The sequence below is a fragment of the Equus caballus genome, chromosome 5 (assembly GCF_041296265.1).
Source record: "Equus caballus isolate H_3958 breed thoroughbred chromosome 5, TB-T2T, whole genome shotgun sequence".
NCBI classification, from domain to species: domain Eukaryota; kingdom Metazoa; phylum Chordata; class Mammalia; order Perissodactyla; family Equidae; genus Equus; species Equus caballus.
Genome location: NC_091688.1, coordinates 2,320,766 through 2,336,857, shown reverse-complemented (window position 1 = coordinate 2,336,857; position 16,092 = coordinate 2,320,766). Strand labels below are relative to the sequence as shown.

Sequence of the window (16,092 nt, the reverse complement as noted above, 5' to 3'; positions counted from 1 at the left end):
AGAACGACTAATTGGAGATGACCAGTAGGCTTTAGAGCACATAAGAATGAAACTTCCACGGAGAAGTCCGTGCTGGAAATAGAGAGCTAGGCGTCATCAATTGTGTGGTGACTTTAGGTTGTAAACTTAGTGTCAATCTCTAATTACAAATATCCAATCTCAGATGACAATCGAAGTCCTCAGTTCATTCAAAGGCAAGGTGTCCCCCTTTCTTTTTCGCATCGGGGCCAGCTATAGGTGAGAACACTGTGTTCCAGGAGGGGAGTGTGTCCTTGCATCTCTTTGCCAACTTTGCATGTCCATACTTCCTCTCCTTCTCTGGACAATTCTGGTTTCAGTCTTTGCCAGGAATGAAGCCAGGAGAGGCAGGTCAGGAGGACAGGAGAATGCTTATCTGACTGGTATTGGCATAAGATGGTTTGTGCTCTCTGGGCCCAGCAGGTGTTTCCAGCTGTCTCTTCCATGGGTTCCTCCTTGGGTCCTTAAGAAACCTCCACTGGGAACATGTAACTGTACCTCCCATGACAAGGTCCTGCATTTTCCTCCTGTCTCTCCACGACTCCTCTTTTTCAGCCATCTTCCACCCCATTCGGGTAACCTCCTCCTGCAGGCAGTCCTCCTGATGGAATTTACAACAGCTCCAGGCTGGCTAGCTCTCTATGGAGGCCACATCTCCTTCACAAGGCACACGGTGCCCTTGGGCTCCACTGTGGGGACAGGACAATTAGTGCCCCATGCGGCCTGCTCGCTCTCTGACTTAGATCCCTCCCCTCAGAGACAAGGCAGACACCAACCCACTGTAGCCAACACACTCCGAGGTCATACGTTAAGCTTTCCAAGTGGCCTCCTTGAAGCCCTATTTTGGCTACAGATGAGGCCTTACCCATCCTCCTCCTTGTGGAGGGTATACCCACAACACAACTGTCTCTGGAGAAATCCTTTCTCATCTTCCTTTTCAATCCTTTCACATCCATGCTGTGGGTTTTGGAGTCATCTAACAGATTCTCAGTCACGAACCTTTGGAAACGTGCCAGGTCCCAGGGGTGGTCTGTCTCCCAACCAACTTCACATCTGACATCCATCAAATTGTGGTGCCTCGGCCACACTTTCATGTTCACACCTTGCTTCGTACATCTGTAGGCTGTGGGGAGGGCAGCTGAGGGAGTCCAAGACTGAGAGTCTGACTCTTTCTCCGTGAAATCAGAGGCAACGTCTTCTGCTGAGAGAGAGGAGGGAGGGAACCAAGTAGGAGTCTCCAGAATCATGGCGAAGCTTTGCCAGTTTCTCTGGAGAGAAACAGGTGAAGGAGGTCATCAAGGACAAAGACGAGGACGGTGGGTGACACTAAGGGCTCGGCTGGAGGAGGAGACTGGGAGTTTGAGGTGGGGTCTATGTTGTGTTTTTCTTCAACAGCTGTGCATGGGATAAAAGCCAGACACGAGGGACCTGGGACTAAGGTTTTCCCAGACAAGAGTAGCTGAAAAATAGAGCTGTGAGGGCTCTGAGCGACCATGACGGAAAGAAGAGAGACAGGAGAGGGCCAGAGGGCCAGGGGCGGCCGTGTCAGAGGTTGAAGAGAGGGCAGAAGGAGTGAGGGCATGAGAGAGTGGAAGGGAAAGGAGACTGAGTCACAGAATGGGAGACGGAGTTAATATTTCCCGGAGGTCCTGGGTCGGGCCTGGGAAGAAGAGGCGGAAGTGGAGAGAAGTGAATTCTGTTGGAGGAGAAGGAACCGCGAGGCTATCGTGAGAGGTGGAGGCTACAAGTTGAGGCGGACAGGAAGGCTCACCAGATCGCCAGTGTTCAGGGAATGAAGAGGGGCCTGGCAGGATGGGACGTGCAGGTGACGACTCCAAGGGGCCAGGGGGTCCCATCCAAGCCTCAGGGGGATGAGCTTTGTTCTACAGAGAGAGGAAGAATAAAGGTTTGAAAGAAGCAGTGAAGCCCCAGGCAAGCCCAACCCCACCATGGGATCTGTGGTGAGTAGGGCACGGAAATGACCCCCACTGGAGAGGGCGACAAGGGGACGGTGACTCCAGGAAAAGCCAGGGTTCAACCAAGACAGGGAGGCGAGAGAAGATCCTAGATTGGGGAGGACGAGGGCAGCTTCAATTTTCACAGGTAGGCCCAGGGAAGGGTTTGCAGGGAGGTGGAGAGGAGGAACCAGAGGCGAGGAAGTGCTGAGCAATAATGGAATGAGGATAGGGAAGCGGAGAGGAGGAAGTGGGAGTGGGCACAGCAGAGGGACTTCAGGCACAGACCCAGGACCACAGAGCCAAGAGATGAGGCTAGGAGGCGGCCTCCTCAAACGTCCTGCCTTTGGCAGGAGCAAGCAAAGGGTGCTGTGGGCGGCGGGGCAGGCTAGCTGAGAGGGGGGCCGGGAGGCACGGTCTCATTTGCACAGGGTTGAGTGGATGAGGGCTGAGGGCCAGCTGAAGGAGCACCTTCTCCGGGCTCATTCAATTCAAGCTGGTTGTGTGTCCTTGGGCCAGTTCCAGCTTCAACGTCTGTGAAATGAAGACTAGACACACTTGCTTGAGGAGTCAGGAAATGATGCCTATAAAGCACACGACAAGATTAACAAAGGGAAGGAATTATTACCCTCCTTCTCATCTCCCAGGCATGGGCTGGGCAGACACGGGGGCCTTTCCCACTTAGTAAAAAGAAAATGAATATTTAAAACATATATGCCAGATATGGGATGATGAAAAAGTTCTGGAGATGAGTGGTGGTGAGAGTTACACAATAATGAGAACGTCCTAACGCCACTGATGTGTACGCTTAAATATAGTTTAAATGGTAAGTTTATGTTTACATATATTTTACCACAATTTTAAAAATATGTTATCAACAGGATAATTTTTAAAGAAATTACTGGCTTAGATTTTTTTTGAAAATCCTTACTCCTTCTACAGAAGGTAATATTGAAAAAATATTAGTTTATTAGAAAATCTATGCTGCTAGCATCTATGCTACAAGGAATTTACTCACTAGGATGTGAATTCTTTGCTCTATGCTCAGGTAGGCATTTCTGACTTACCACTGATTCATCTCATCAGGATTATGTTTTCTGAAAATATTCTTTGTTATTTTTCACAGTGGTTTAAGATGTATTTGACAGGTTAATTTTAACACATATTATGGATTATTTTAAATGCATATAAGATGAAAAAGAATCAGAAATAAAACTTTGCAAACTGGACTGATTTTGTCAAACAATTGGCCTCTGATGAATAAGCAAAACTGTAACAGGAAAAATAAAATGTTAATAGTATGTGGTCAGCCAAAAGCAAGTTAATGGAAATAACCCTTTCAAAATGTTCATACTTCCCACGTCCTCAGGTACCACACCCTGAGTTTATTTCTAAGTTATAGATAACTGTTATTTTATAGATAAAAAATGAAGTGACTTAAGCAATCACCAAACTGTAACGAAAGTTGGAAGAGAAAAGCGAAAGGTGCTGTCTGGGCGGCTTTCTTTCCAGGGCAGCTTCCTGAGGCTGAGTGGGAGAGGAGACGGGGCTAGAAAAAGAATGTGAATTTGCAACGTAATCTCAACTGAAATTTTGGAGTGTACTTAATCATTCTGTATAAGCCGGACTGAGAAAGAGCCAGAGGAAGTGAGATAAATGCCTGTCATAACCGGGCACTCTCCGGTGGGAGAGAGGGCCAGCCAAGATCAGCGGGCTGTGGCTGCGTGCTTGTCTGCCTAGCTCTGCTGCTGGATGACCTTGGGCACCAACCAGGCTTCTGCTTCTCATGCCATGAAATATAAAGACTCTCCCTGCCTCCTGGAGAAGTAGAGGCACTTAACTTCTTTTCACTTCGTTTCAATTTTTACTGCAACTTCTGAGCACCAGTGACGTGCCCAGTAAAATGCTCATCACCTGGTGGGAGGTGGGGGCTGGGGGGGGGGGAGTAGGATGTAAAGAAAGATGGAGCTATAAGAAGTGTAAGTTCAGTCCTTGCGCTCAAGGACTTCAAAAGATACAAAGCCCTTTGCGTTCCTAAGATGCCTTCCAGGTGTAGCGTGTTAATTTCTCGTGCTTACTTACTTGCGTGTTGCTAGTGAGAACAATAATAAGCAGCAGCCATCCTTGATTCTTCCTCCAAATAGTTCAGTGTTTTCCCCGAGCTGTGAGGCTTCTAGGTTGCTCACTAGGTCTTAGGCATCTACGCTCCACAGAAGGGAGCAGCCCTGACCGATTCTGGGGCTCCTCCTCACAGAGGCTGGAGCATCTTAGAGATGAGAGGCCAAGACCAGAGCCTGGGGTTTCTCCCCACTCTGCTCAAGTTCAAGAACTCCTAGGAGACTGACCAGGCAGAGCCTGGCGTGGGAGGTGGAGGTGTCGTCTGGGCTCCCCAAAGGGCAGGCTGCTTAGCTGACCTCAACCTCCATCCTCCAGTCTTAGGTAGCGAGCCTCACAATGCCAGAGCGATGCTGATGGACAACAGCATTGTGGACAATGGCATTGTGAAGGAGAGCCATGAGCCCCTAGGCCCTGCTCTCACTCCTGTGGCCAGGGAAGCAAGGGCCAAAGAGAGAGGGGACAGCTATGGTTTCTTTAATCCCAGTGAGATAGACACTCCTAGAACCTGCAGGAGTGACAAAGGACAGTCTCTGATCTCCCCCTGGCTGCACTGTTCTGGGAGAGCGGCAGAATGGTCCTTTCTCCATGAGAAAGACCTTGGCTCCCTTGAATGAAATGAAATAAGGGTTATAAACCATCAGGCACAGCCAATGTTCAATATGCGGTCATTTCCCCCACCCTGAAATAATCAGTCAGGCATTAAACTCATGGTACTGTCTTTGGAAGTAACCCACAGGGCTGCCGGAACATTTCCTAACCCAACATGCTCAACTGCGATGGGCCATTTGCACTGGGTAGAGACATATCCATTCGCTCAGCTTGTACTGAGTGGCTCACGGTGCCAGGCCAAGAGCTGAAAGGGTCCTGACCATGAGCTCGAGGAAGCTACAGTGCAGTGGGAGAGACAGAAAAGCAGCACCGCCCCTTGGCAGCGCCCTGCAGGGGACAACTCAGGCGCCATGCGAGCCCTGAGCTCGGGCCGCATCCGAGCTCTGCTTTTCTCAGCTGTGTGATCTGAGGCCAGTTGCTGAATCTCTCTGAGCCTCAGTGTTCTTATCTACAAAGTGGAGCCAATAAGACGAGTCTCACAGGGTAATTAAGAGGATTAAATGAGTTAATATGATCAGATGTCTAACACAGTACCTGGCCCATGGTAGGAGCCTGTCAAGTGTGCCTAGGATTCTACCCTGGGAAAGAAAGCTTAGCAGGGACCTGAGTCTTCGCCCAGCAGCAGGCCCCCTGGGCGTGGGCCTGGTGAGCCAGCTCAGGGGAAGGCAGTCCTCCCTCCCTGGCTCGTGTGCATCACATCCATCTCCCTTTGAGGGCACTGAGGATGGAGCCACTGGCAGGAGGAAGCTCCCGGTGGAGACCTTAAGAATGGAGCATCCTGCAGCGGGCTCTAGTTCTGCTGGGCCTGTGTTCAAATCCTGCTCCGCCCCGTACGCTCGGAGCAAATTTGTTAATTCTCTAGTCCTCAGTTTCCTCATCTGTAAAATGGAGCTAACAATAACCACCTCATAGATTTATGTTAAAAAAATAACGTGTAAAGTTACAGACACATAGAAGCTTCTCAATAAAAGGGAGTGGTGGTGGGGAGGATGGGGCTGTGAGGTGGTAATGATGGTGGGGACGTGATGGTGGGGACGGTGAGGATGATGCTAGAGGAACAGTGATTATCTCTTCCCCTCGTTCAGGTGCCACAGGAGGTAGCCCGAGGCTGGTGTAAAGAGAAGGATATTCCCTATTTTGAAGTCAGTGCCAAGAACGACATTAACGTGGTACAAGCCTTCGAGATGCTGGCCAGTCGGGCTCTGTCGAGGGTAAGTAGCACCAGGAGGGCTGCACCCTAGGATGGGGGAACTCAGGAGCTTCCAGAAAAGAACATATTGGGCACAGGTGGGGACGCGGGTGGGGCAGCAGCAGCACAGCTCGTCGTCTTAGTTGGTTGCTGACCGGGCTCAGCAGTAGTCCAGTCCTGGAAGCACAGAATGCCAGAGGCAGAAAGAGACCGGACAGCACGCGGTCGGCAGTCCCTCCATCTGGCCGATTATCAAAATCATTTGTGGAGTTTCTAAAAAATCCCAACCTGTACTCCCCTGGAGATTGTCGTTTAGCAAGGGTTTGAGAAGTGATGCTCTAGGTCACTCCTCTTTGGTGGGAGAGAGGCCCATTGGTGCCCAGCACTTGTCCAAGCGGGGTAATCAAGCCTGCAGGAGCAGCTGACATCCTCCAGTCAGAGACGGGTCAATGTCAACCCCTTGGTGTGAGCATTCAACAAGCGTGTGCTGAGTGTGTCAGACGTTCCGGGCCCCTCGCCTTCGTGAGGGAGACAGAGGCACAGGAGTTGTTGCGGTATGGTAACTGGGGACGGACGTGGTGAGGGGCCCAGAGCAGGGGTGCACAGCTCACACTGCGGGGCGGGGAGGAAGCTCAGGGAAGGCTGCCTGGAGGCAGGAGCAGGGTTTTAAAGTCGGTCTGATGTGGGGTTTGGAAACTCGGAAGAGAGTCCCTAAGACATTAGGAAAGCTCCCGACCCCAGTCAAGGACCCCTTGGCTTTCACGGTAAGAGTGGGACCCAGAAAGAACCAAAGAATAGGAGAATCCTTTCAAAATCTGCCTGGCTCGCAGGGAGGGGGAGACCAGGTGGTGTGAAAAGGGACTTAAATGGTGATGCTCTGCTCTTCCTTGTCCCTCCCTGGGGGGTCAGAAATGTCAGGACTCTAATGACGATTAGCTCAGTGGAGAGAGGGCCCTGTGCACAGCAGAAGGGGCCGGTCAGAGGACTGTGATGTCCAGGGCTGTGTAGACTAGCCCGCATGCCAGGCCTGAGCACTGCCGGGGATAAGGAGACTCGCCTCGTTTTTTCTTCTCAGGCACCTCGGGGCAGGACTGTGTCCTCTACAGTGGGAGCACCCTGGGTCAGGTCTGAAGCAATGGGCCAGGATCACCAGGATGCAGCAGCTGGGGCCTCACGCCACCTCCTGAGGTCCAGGGTCTTAGGCATGAAGGGTTTGGGTGACATTCACCAGCTGGGTGCCCAGCCAGAGCCCGGGTGCCATGGAGGAGACAAAATCAGAGAAGGCATGGCTGCTGTCCTGGACGTTGTCCCCTCAGCGGCACTTGAGACGGACCACCAGGCACGGTTTCACCCGCCATACAGGAGGCTGTGCCCCACTCAGGTCCACGCCAATGTATCAGGAGCCACTAGGCAGAGTGAGGGCACACCTGCTTGCTCACTCACTCGCACACACACGGCGCCAGCTGTGGGAGGAACATGAGTGCTGGGAGCTTGGTGACTGCAGAGAGCCGTGGCAGACCAAAGAGAGGGGATCCCCTTAAGAAGAGACCCTTGAGCACGCAAAGCCCACCTCCTGGAGGAAGCACCCCCTCCTCCGCCCCATCCTTCCCCCTGAACCAGGCGGGTGGGTCCCAGGTGAGAAGTGGCCAGCTGGGCAGGGAGAGGCTTGTCAGACCGGGAAGGAGCCCTCCCTGGACCTTGTTGGGACTGGAGAGTTGGGAGGGTGGCCAGAGAGGCAAAAAGGCTCAGCAGAAGCCCTGAGTCTACGGTAGGGCGTGATCCCTGGACGTGGAAGGACGACGACTGACTGGGCCTCTCCAGGTTCTGGGTGGGGTGGGGACGGGAGGTGGTCATGGTGAGAGAAGGCTGGGGTGTGGGGATGTTTGCGGGGAGAGCTCTCCAGCAGAAATGAGGAGCGGGCTGTCATCATCTCTGCTAAGGGCAAACGTCACCTCACTTGTGCCCCTGGAGAATGGAAAGTTGTGGGTCAGGGTTGGAGACCAGGAGACCTAGGCCCTCACCCAGCCCCCAACACTCTGGGCTCCTGGAAGAGGCTGGAGGAGGAGGAAAGGAAGAGGGAGAGTGGGGAAGACCAGTGCTCCCCTTTCTGGGCCTCACGTCCCCAACAGCACAGCAGGGAGGGAACAGAAAGCAGAACAACCACTGGCCATTGAGAAACAGAGGGTGGCGTGCTTTTTGCCCCTGAGGATGTGAACGCTGACTTCTCTCTTCCTCCTCCAGTATCAAAGCATCTTAGAGAATTACCTCACAGACTCCATCAAGCTCTCACCAGAAGACCAGTCCCAGAGTAGATGCTGCTGACCTTCCAGACAGAGCCTGCCCTGGCCTGGTCCCCTCAGGCCCCCACCAGCCACACCGCCTGCCCGAGCTCAGCCAGGAGGCCCGGGCCCCGCTGCATGGCCCTTGACGCCCTCGCTCTGTACTGGCCCCTTGACATCCTCGCTCTGTGCTGGGCCCAGAATCAGAGGCAGCGTCTGCCTCAGGCTGATTGTAGTGAGGACAGCTGGGCCCTCAGAGGTCCAGATGAAACCCAGAAGGTCACAGCCAGAGCCGCGCCCTGGAGGAGTCCCAGCTCCCTCGCTGGCTCCAGCCCTCCCCAAATACACTCCTGCTCGGGAACGCGCATCTCTGCAGACAGGCTTGTCTCCGGAGGTCTGTGCTATCATCCTGTGGACTGGCCTTCCTCACCCAGGCCCCCACACCCTTCCAGAGCCACGGCACAGCTTTGGACAAGGGTGCAGCTCAGCCTCCCTCAGTACCAGGACCAGGAAGTGAGGGTCTGGAGCCCACGTGGGGGCCTGCCTCAACCCCCAGCAGCAGCTGTTCAGGCTGGGACGCCCCTCGGCCCCTCCAGAGAATAGGACTGAGGGAGCCAGGAAAAGAAGTGGGGCCTGGTTTATTCTTCCTCGCTGGGCACTCCGGCAACACCTGTAAACCTCTCTGAGCCTCAGCTTGCTCATCTGTCAAATGGGGTGGTGTGTGCCCTGCCCACATCAGTGCGGTCTTGGGGACCAGAAGCTCCACTTAAATCTCATTTTCTCGTGTTGATATGCACATATTTATTCCTTCAACAAGTATTTTTGAGTATCCACCATGTATGATGCACTGAGATTCAGTGACAGGTGAGACAGACAACATTGACTGCTCCTTGACCCAACATTGTGGCGAGAGAGAGAGGGACAACAAACAGAATTTAAATAGATATTCTCAAATAGCAGGTAAGGCTTGAACAAAGTGAAACAAGGTAATGGGATAGAGGACAGGGGCTAGGTTTGGGTGCTGTTTCAGACGAAGTGGTCCAGGAGGGCTTCCCTGAGGAGGTGACATTTGGCCTGATGGCTAGAGACTGAGAAGCTGGCTGCCACCTGAGATCCAGATGAAGAGCATTCCAGAGAGAGGGAGCACAAGGCCCTGGGGCGAGGACAAGCGTGCTGTGTTCCAGGAACAGGAAAAGGCACTCCTTTACCTGACGCCTCAAAGCCACTGTCCCAGCGACAGGCAAAGGGAACCTGCCTCCTGGATGGCTCCTTGAGCCTCTGCCCACTGGCCACCAGAGGGCAGCAGGGGTCCTCTCCCAGGCTGAGCTGAGAGGGGCTGCTCCACGGACGCTAGAAGAAGCTGCTAAGCTTTCTTGTGCTGATGCTCAGAGCTTGTTAGCAGGTTCTGGGCGTGTTCAGTGCTTCCAGATCTGAGGGGCAGGAGAATCTCAACTTCTTAAGCCTAGTAAGAAAAACTGTGGCATCAATGACTCAGACAAGAACTCCTAATGGGTGACCAATACTAGAATGTGGGCCTGGAGAGCTCCTGGATTCTCTGTTCCTGCAGAGTCTAAGGCCATATCTTTTTCTTCCAGCTACAGACAGCATAGGTAGGGTCCAATGTGAAGGGGGCTGCAAGGTGACCTCCCAGCGTCTCCCACAGCCACCACAGAAGCCTCTTGTCTACACGGAAGTGTCTTTCCCTGGGCTCCGAGCAGGGCTGGGCATGTTGGCTAATGACTTCCCAGTGTCATCTGACTCTGAAGATCCACCTCGAGCGAGGGGAGTCGGGGGTTAACGAGGGCGTTGGGGAGCCCCTTCTCCCCACCCCCAGCTGTGGAAGAACTGGCTCGTCCTGGGCAGCAGCACAGACCTGGCACAGGAGCAGGCGGCCCGAGCGCGCTTCGGCTCCACGTGCTTCGTGGGGCGACCTTCTCCACATCCCGCGGGCTCTCCTGGGAGTCGGCAGGACTGTGGCTGGACGTGTGGGGTGTGGGTGTGTGCACAGCAGCTTGTGCACTGTCATGGGCGCACAGGCCGTTTCCAAATGTGGGCAACAAGTAATAAATGTGACCTTCTTTGTTTTTATCCTTCATGGTAGTTAGTTATTGATTTAAAAGGGGAAAAAACCCGTGTCTCTGTAGTTCAAAATTCAAAAGATTCTAAGGGAAAGACAACAAAAACTAAAACAGGACCAGACATATAACTGGCGGGGCCCAGAACAAGATGCAAATACCCAGCCCCTTGTTCAAAAATTATTAAGAATTTCAGAACAGTGACAATGGATCATTAAACCAAGCACGGGGTCCTTCTGAGTACAGGCTGCGCACACCTGTGAAGCCACCCTGAGTATGGCTTCTATGTTTTCAGTGCCCTCCAGGATGATAGAGCGCCTGCCAGGCCCACTTGGACAGCAGACACACTGCAGCCTGAAATGAAAAGATCTGCCTTTGCAAGAGCCACGTGGAGATTCAACGCCAGGCCCAAACCACGCATTTTTCATCTTCCCCAGAGTCAGGAGCCAGAACAGAATGTCCCACGTGGGGGTGGAGAGTGGGAGCCTGAAGGCCCACAGCATCCCTCCTATCACAACTAGGGGATGTGCCGACCAGTCCCCTGGGCAGCGGGAGCTGAGCTGACAAACTGCAGGCTGCCCCCACTCCCCACCCCGCACCCCACTCCTGAGTCCGAGACTGGCCCCCGTACCCACCAGTGGGGCAGGTACTGGAGAGGGAGGCAGCATGTGGGGTCTGGATGGGGGTGGGGCAGCCATCCCTTCAGAGAAGAGGACCTGGACTGGCAAGTCGGCTCTGGCCCAGGCTGCTCTTCCACCACAGCCAGGCGCGGAAGGCCAGCTCCAGGCTGCTGATGGACAACGGAGACGATCCAGCCCAGGGCTCTGGGTGGCACACGCCCTTGGGGCTTGGGAAAAGAGCAGAAGCAAATCATATCACCAAATAAACCTGGGCCGGCCCAACTGCCCAGCGGGTTTTGGGGAAATGCCAGCTTTTTCTGCTGTTTGCTCCCTCTCGGCAGAGGTTTCCTCACTGCCCCATCCACGCCACAGCCAATCCCAGCAGAGTCAGGGACATGGCAGGCACCACAATGTGGTCTTGCTCCCAGGAGTGCACAGTCCAGTAGTGGCCACAGAACACAGCCATGCTAACAGTGACACCCAAAACTAATGGCCAAGCACGGCAGGCCCAGCTGTGACAGTAGGCTCTGGACACGAGGACATGTATGCTGCGTGCACACCTGGGGGCTCCCTCTAGGATGTGTGCTGGGGGTGGGGTGCAAGGACCAGGTTAGGCAGGACGTTTAGTTCAAGTACCAGGACTCTGTGAGGTAGGGAGTGTTCGCATGTGTGTTTGCATGTGTGGTGCAATGTGTGTCTACGTGTGTGGGGTGTGCGTGTGTGTGGTGTGTGGTACATGTGGTGTGTGTGAATGATGTGTGGTATGTGTGTGTGTGTCTATGTGAGTGGTGCGTGTGGGGGGGTGTGGTGTGTGTGGGGGGGTGTGGTGTGTGTGGTGTGGTGTGTGGGTGTGCATGTGGTATGTGTGTGGTGTGTGTGCATGTGAGTGGTGTGGTGAATGTGTGTCGTGTGTGCATGTGGTGCATCATGTGGTGTGTGTGTCATGTGCTCCGTGTGTCATGTGGTGTGTGTGTGGTGAAGTGTGTGTGAGTGGTGTGACATGTGTGTGAGTGGTGTGTGTGTGTGGTGTGACGTGAGTGGCGTGGGGGTGTGTGTGTGGTGTGGTGTGTATGTGAGTGGTGTGTGTGTGTGTGCGTGTGGTGTGACATGAGTGGTGTGGGGGGTATGGTGTGGCATGTGTGTGAGTGGTGTGTGGGGGGGTATGTGTGTGGTGTGGCATGTGTGTGGTGTGTGTGTATGAGTGGTGTTGCGTGTGTGTGCATGTGATGTGACATGAGTGGTGTGGGGGGGTATGGTGTGGCATGTGTGTGAGTGGTGTGTGTGGGGGGATGTGTGTGGTGTGGTGTGGTGTATGTGTGTGTGTGGTGTGTGTGAGTGGTGTGTGTGCAATGTGGTGTATATGTGAGTGGTGTGTGTGTGGCGTGTGTGTGTGGTGTGGCGTGTGTGTGTGTGGTGTGATGTGTGTGTGGTGTGGTGGAGAGCAGGTAGGGACTAGCATGTTGCAGGGCAGAACGGTTACCATTGGCTCCTGACACAGGAGGAGGTCACAACAACTGCAAGGGGTGCAGGGGCACTGGGCCCGGGCAGGCATCATGACACGCTAGGGGGGAGCCCAGAACAGCCCGCGGGGGGCGCTTGCCCGCGTTCCAGGCATGAGGCCTCCTCTCCCTCCGCTTCATGTCCCACAAGTCCAGTCAACAGCACTGCACCATTCTCTTGAATCCAGTCCCTTCTCTGCCGCCCCTGCCCCACCTGGGTCCGCCGACCTGCAGGCCTTGCCTAGACCACGCTCCCCCTCCCACAGGCCTCCTGCCTGCCCTTTTGTCCCTTTCCTAGACACTCCACATGGCAGCCATCCCAGTGCTGTCCACAAGGACAAAGTCCCTCTGTGGTCCACAGGGCCTTCTGTCGTGGGCCACTGCCTGTGCCTCCCCCAGTGCTCCCAACGTAGGAACCTCTCTCAGCACCGGGGACACCTCTCACCTCCTGCTGGCCAGCGGGGGACCTCTGTGGGGAACACTGGCCCCTCTCTGGCTCTTCCCCTGGCTAATTCCTCCTTAGCTGTTAGCGATCAGCTAAAACATCATCGTTTCCTCCAGTAAGGCTTCCCTGATGCCAGACCAGGTCAGGGCTGGCCAGCTGCCCCTACAGCTCCTCCCCTAGGCTGGGAGCACCACAGGGCAGAAATTTTCATCGGTTTATTCACCATCGTCTCCCCTGGGCCCAGAGCAACGCCTGACGAGTGGCTGGGACTCAATAAATATTTTTGGAAGGAATGCACCTGCCACTCTTTATCATAGCTGTTGGTCTGTTCACCCTGAGCCTGTACTCCCTGAAGGCAGGGCCTGTTTTGACTCATCGTTTTCACCCCAGCACTCAGCATAGAGATTGGTGCATAATAGATGATGAACAAATATTGTGGAATACGATAGAATACCACACAGCTATGAAAATAAACGATGGCGAAATGTTCTGGGTAATGACATGGAATAGATATCGAAGACTCATTGTTAAGTGAACAGGCAGCATTGTGGATATAGTGTGCTATCTTTTCTATAGTCGGAGGCTTAAATTAGACTTTATATTCATGTTTGCTTGTACATAAAGAAAACTTCAGAAGGATGAATAAGAAATTAATAAAAGTGGTTATCTTTCAGAGAAAGGACCAGGCACGTGGGAGTCAGGAGCGGGGGCAAGACTTTTGTTTGTATGATTTTATATTTTGAATTTTGAACTCTTTCAGTATTTTAATCAAAATTTTTAATCAAAAATTTAAAAGAAGGAAGATGAATATTGGTGGAAGGAAGAACATGTGGGGAGAGTGGCAGAACTCCAATCAGGCCCTAGCCGCCTCCCATCAGTTACACCCACAGCCTGAATCCAGGGCTGACAGATGCCGTTCCATCCGCCGGGAAGGACACACACCTAAGAAATCCCCCAGGCCCACGTGCTCTGGCCAAGATGCCAAGTCTCCCAGGTGTGGGACGATCACGTCAAGGTTTCTTGGTTCCCCTGTGTCCCGTAGGAGGATCCCGTCTCCTGGGATGTTGGTCAATAACTGAGCAAGTGTTTCCAGCCTTGGAGGCTCAGCTCCGGAGGTAAACTATCAAGTCTGTGCGCTGCTATGTGAATGACTACACTTAGGGAACACTATTTCCCAAGGTTAATCTCAGGGCTTACCAGTTAGTTAACACCCTGGAGCCCCCTTTTCTAAACTTAACACGACCCCTGAAAAGACTCTGCTCTAGCTTCTAGGCTCCAAAGTAAACTGGTACAATTGTTTTCTTGGCTCTACTGAGTAAAAGGCACCACACACAGGCCCTAGGACCCTGAATTCCACCCCTGCACATGTGCAGCCTTGGCTGGTGAGCACCAGAGGACGTGGTCAAGAATTTTTTGTACTATGGTTTGTAATAGCAAAAAAAAAAAAAAAAGAAGAAGAAGAAGGAACTGAAATGATCTAGACATCCTTCTACAGGAAATTGGGTAAATAAAACGTGGTATATTCCAACAATGGCATTTCACAGCAGTGGAAGTGAATACACTAAAGCCACACACATCAGTGGGTGAATCGGAAGCATGTGGAAGGCAGCAAGCCACGGAAGAAGATACACTGTGTGCCATTTACACCAAGTTCAAAACCAAGCAGAACTAAACGGCTTATCCTCACACATATTTATCACAAATGCACCGGTTAAAACAACAGAAAGCAACCAAAATACCTACAAACAAGGGAATAATGAACTCAAAATTTAGACAGCGTTCACCCTGAAGGGGACTCAGGGTGGGGGAGGCAGGGGAATGCAACAGGGGCCAGACGCACAGGCGAGCGGGCAACGTTGGGAGTGTCTGTGCCTCCAGCTGGGTTGTGGGGCACAGAGTCATTTTGTTATTACACTTTGCATCTCAGATTTTTGTCACACGGTGACTCAAACAGCCAAAGTTGAAACTGTCAACCACAGCCTGAGCTTTGGCGTCAGCGCCGCCTGAGTTTGAGATCTGACTATCTTCCATAGCTGTGTGACCATGGGCATGTCACCCAGCCTCTCAGAGCGTCCACTGTCTCCCGGGTCGGGGGAGTAATAATGCTGACCTTGAAGGGTCCTGGTTATGTCTGTGCCTCACTCGTGGTAGATGCTCAATACACGGTGGTTGGTATGGGGTCAGGAACAGCGGCAGGGGTGTTGGTTTTAAATCTATTTGTGAATAAAGGAGTAGAACTCTGGCATCCCTGTTAGGCTAAGGGTAAAATAAATGCGACCTGAAGGAATGAATGGGTGAGCCAACAAGTGAACTCATTCATTCTGTTCTTGCCTCCACATCCCCTCCCCTGGGGGACCTCTGGGACTCACAACGTCTGCTTAGCATTGCGGTCGCTTGAAACAAAACTTGAAATATAATTCTCACACCCACCCAGAGACTCTGGAAGCAGGCAACTGGCAAGCTTAGCCCCAGGAAGGGCCTGCAGCCACTCTCCAGACTGGACCACAGATCGCTGCCCGCAGGACCCACGCGGCCCTGGCCCCCGTGGCCCCTGGGGCAGTGCTGGCCCGCAACAGCTGCTGGGAGGCCAGCTGCTCTTTGGGAGGAGAGGCCCTTGTCGGCGGGGAGCTCCGAGACACTTGCAGCCTCGGATCTGTCACTCCTGAATCTGTAGGAGTGTCCCTTGACCTTGAGGTCTCAGCAACATTTGTCTTATATACAACAACAGCCCATGACAGAAGAAATTTCAGTGGATTTCCAAACCCTGAAAATAGGAGCGACTGATATTTTTAGACCTGCTGAGACTCTCTGCCGGTCTCTGATCTGAATTTTTTTTCTTTTTCCTGTTTCAGGCTGGATCTCGGGGAGGGAATGACCTGTGGAATCATGGACAGCGTCGTAAATTTGAAGTCAGATCATCTTTTTTTTTTTAAAGATTTTATTTTTCCTTTTTCTCCCCAAAGCCCCCCGTACATAGTTGTATATTTTTAGTTGCGGGTCCTTCTGGTTGTGGCATGTGGGGTGCCACCTCAGCGTGGCCTGATGAGCGGTGCCACATCCATGCCCAGGATCCGAACCAGTGAAACCCTGGCCTGCGGAAGCACAGCATGCGAACTTAACCACTTGGCCACGGCCCCTGAAGCCAGCTCATCTTAACCAAGACTTTGTGTGATCTTGATCCAGTATCATTTCTGGCCTCAGTTTTCTCCCCTGTAAAATGGGGGCAATAATTATTTCTCTCTTACTTCACAAGGATGATATAATGATAAAAGAAGACCATGAGTA

At 52.8% G+C, this 16,092-nt stretch overlaps 1 protein-coding gene across 5 annotated transcripts in view; it reads left to right on the top strand.

Annotated features, from left to right (window-relative positions):
* The window catches only part of RAB7B (RAB7B, member RAS oncogene family), a 27,525-nt gene extending 11,433 nt beyond the window's left edge, over positions 1-16,092 (top strand). Inside the window, exons 5-6 of one of the 5 annotated variants that reach the window (XM_005609599.4) lie at positions 5,786-5,911; positions 15,660-16,092. In XM_005609599.4, coding sequence (XP_005609656.1) covers positions 5,786-5,911; positions 15,660-15,740 — 207 coding nt within the window. In that variant the 3' untranslated portion in view covers positions 15,741-16,092. Of the gene's footprint in view, positions 1-5,785; positions 5,912-6,964; positions 10,262-10,538; positions 11,169-15,659 lie in introns of those variants that run through there. The other 4 variants (XM_023640429.2, XM_001490878.5, XM_023640427.2 and 1 more) reach the window with 4 other exon arrangements.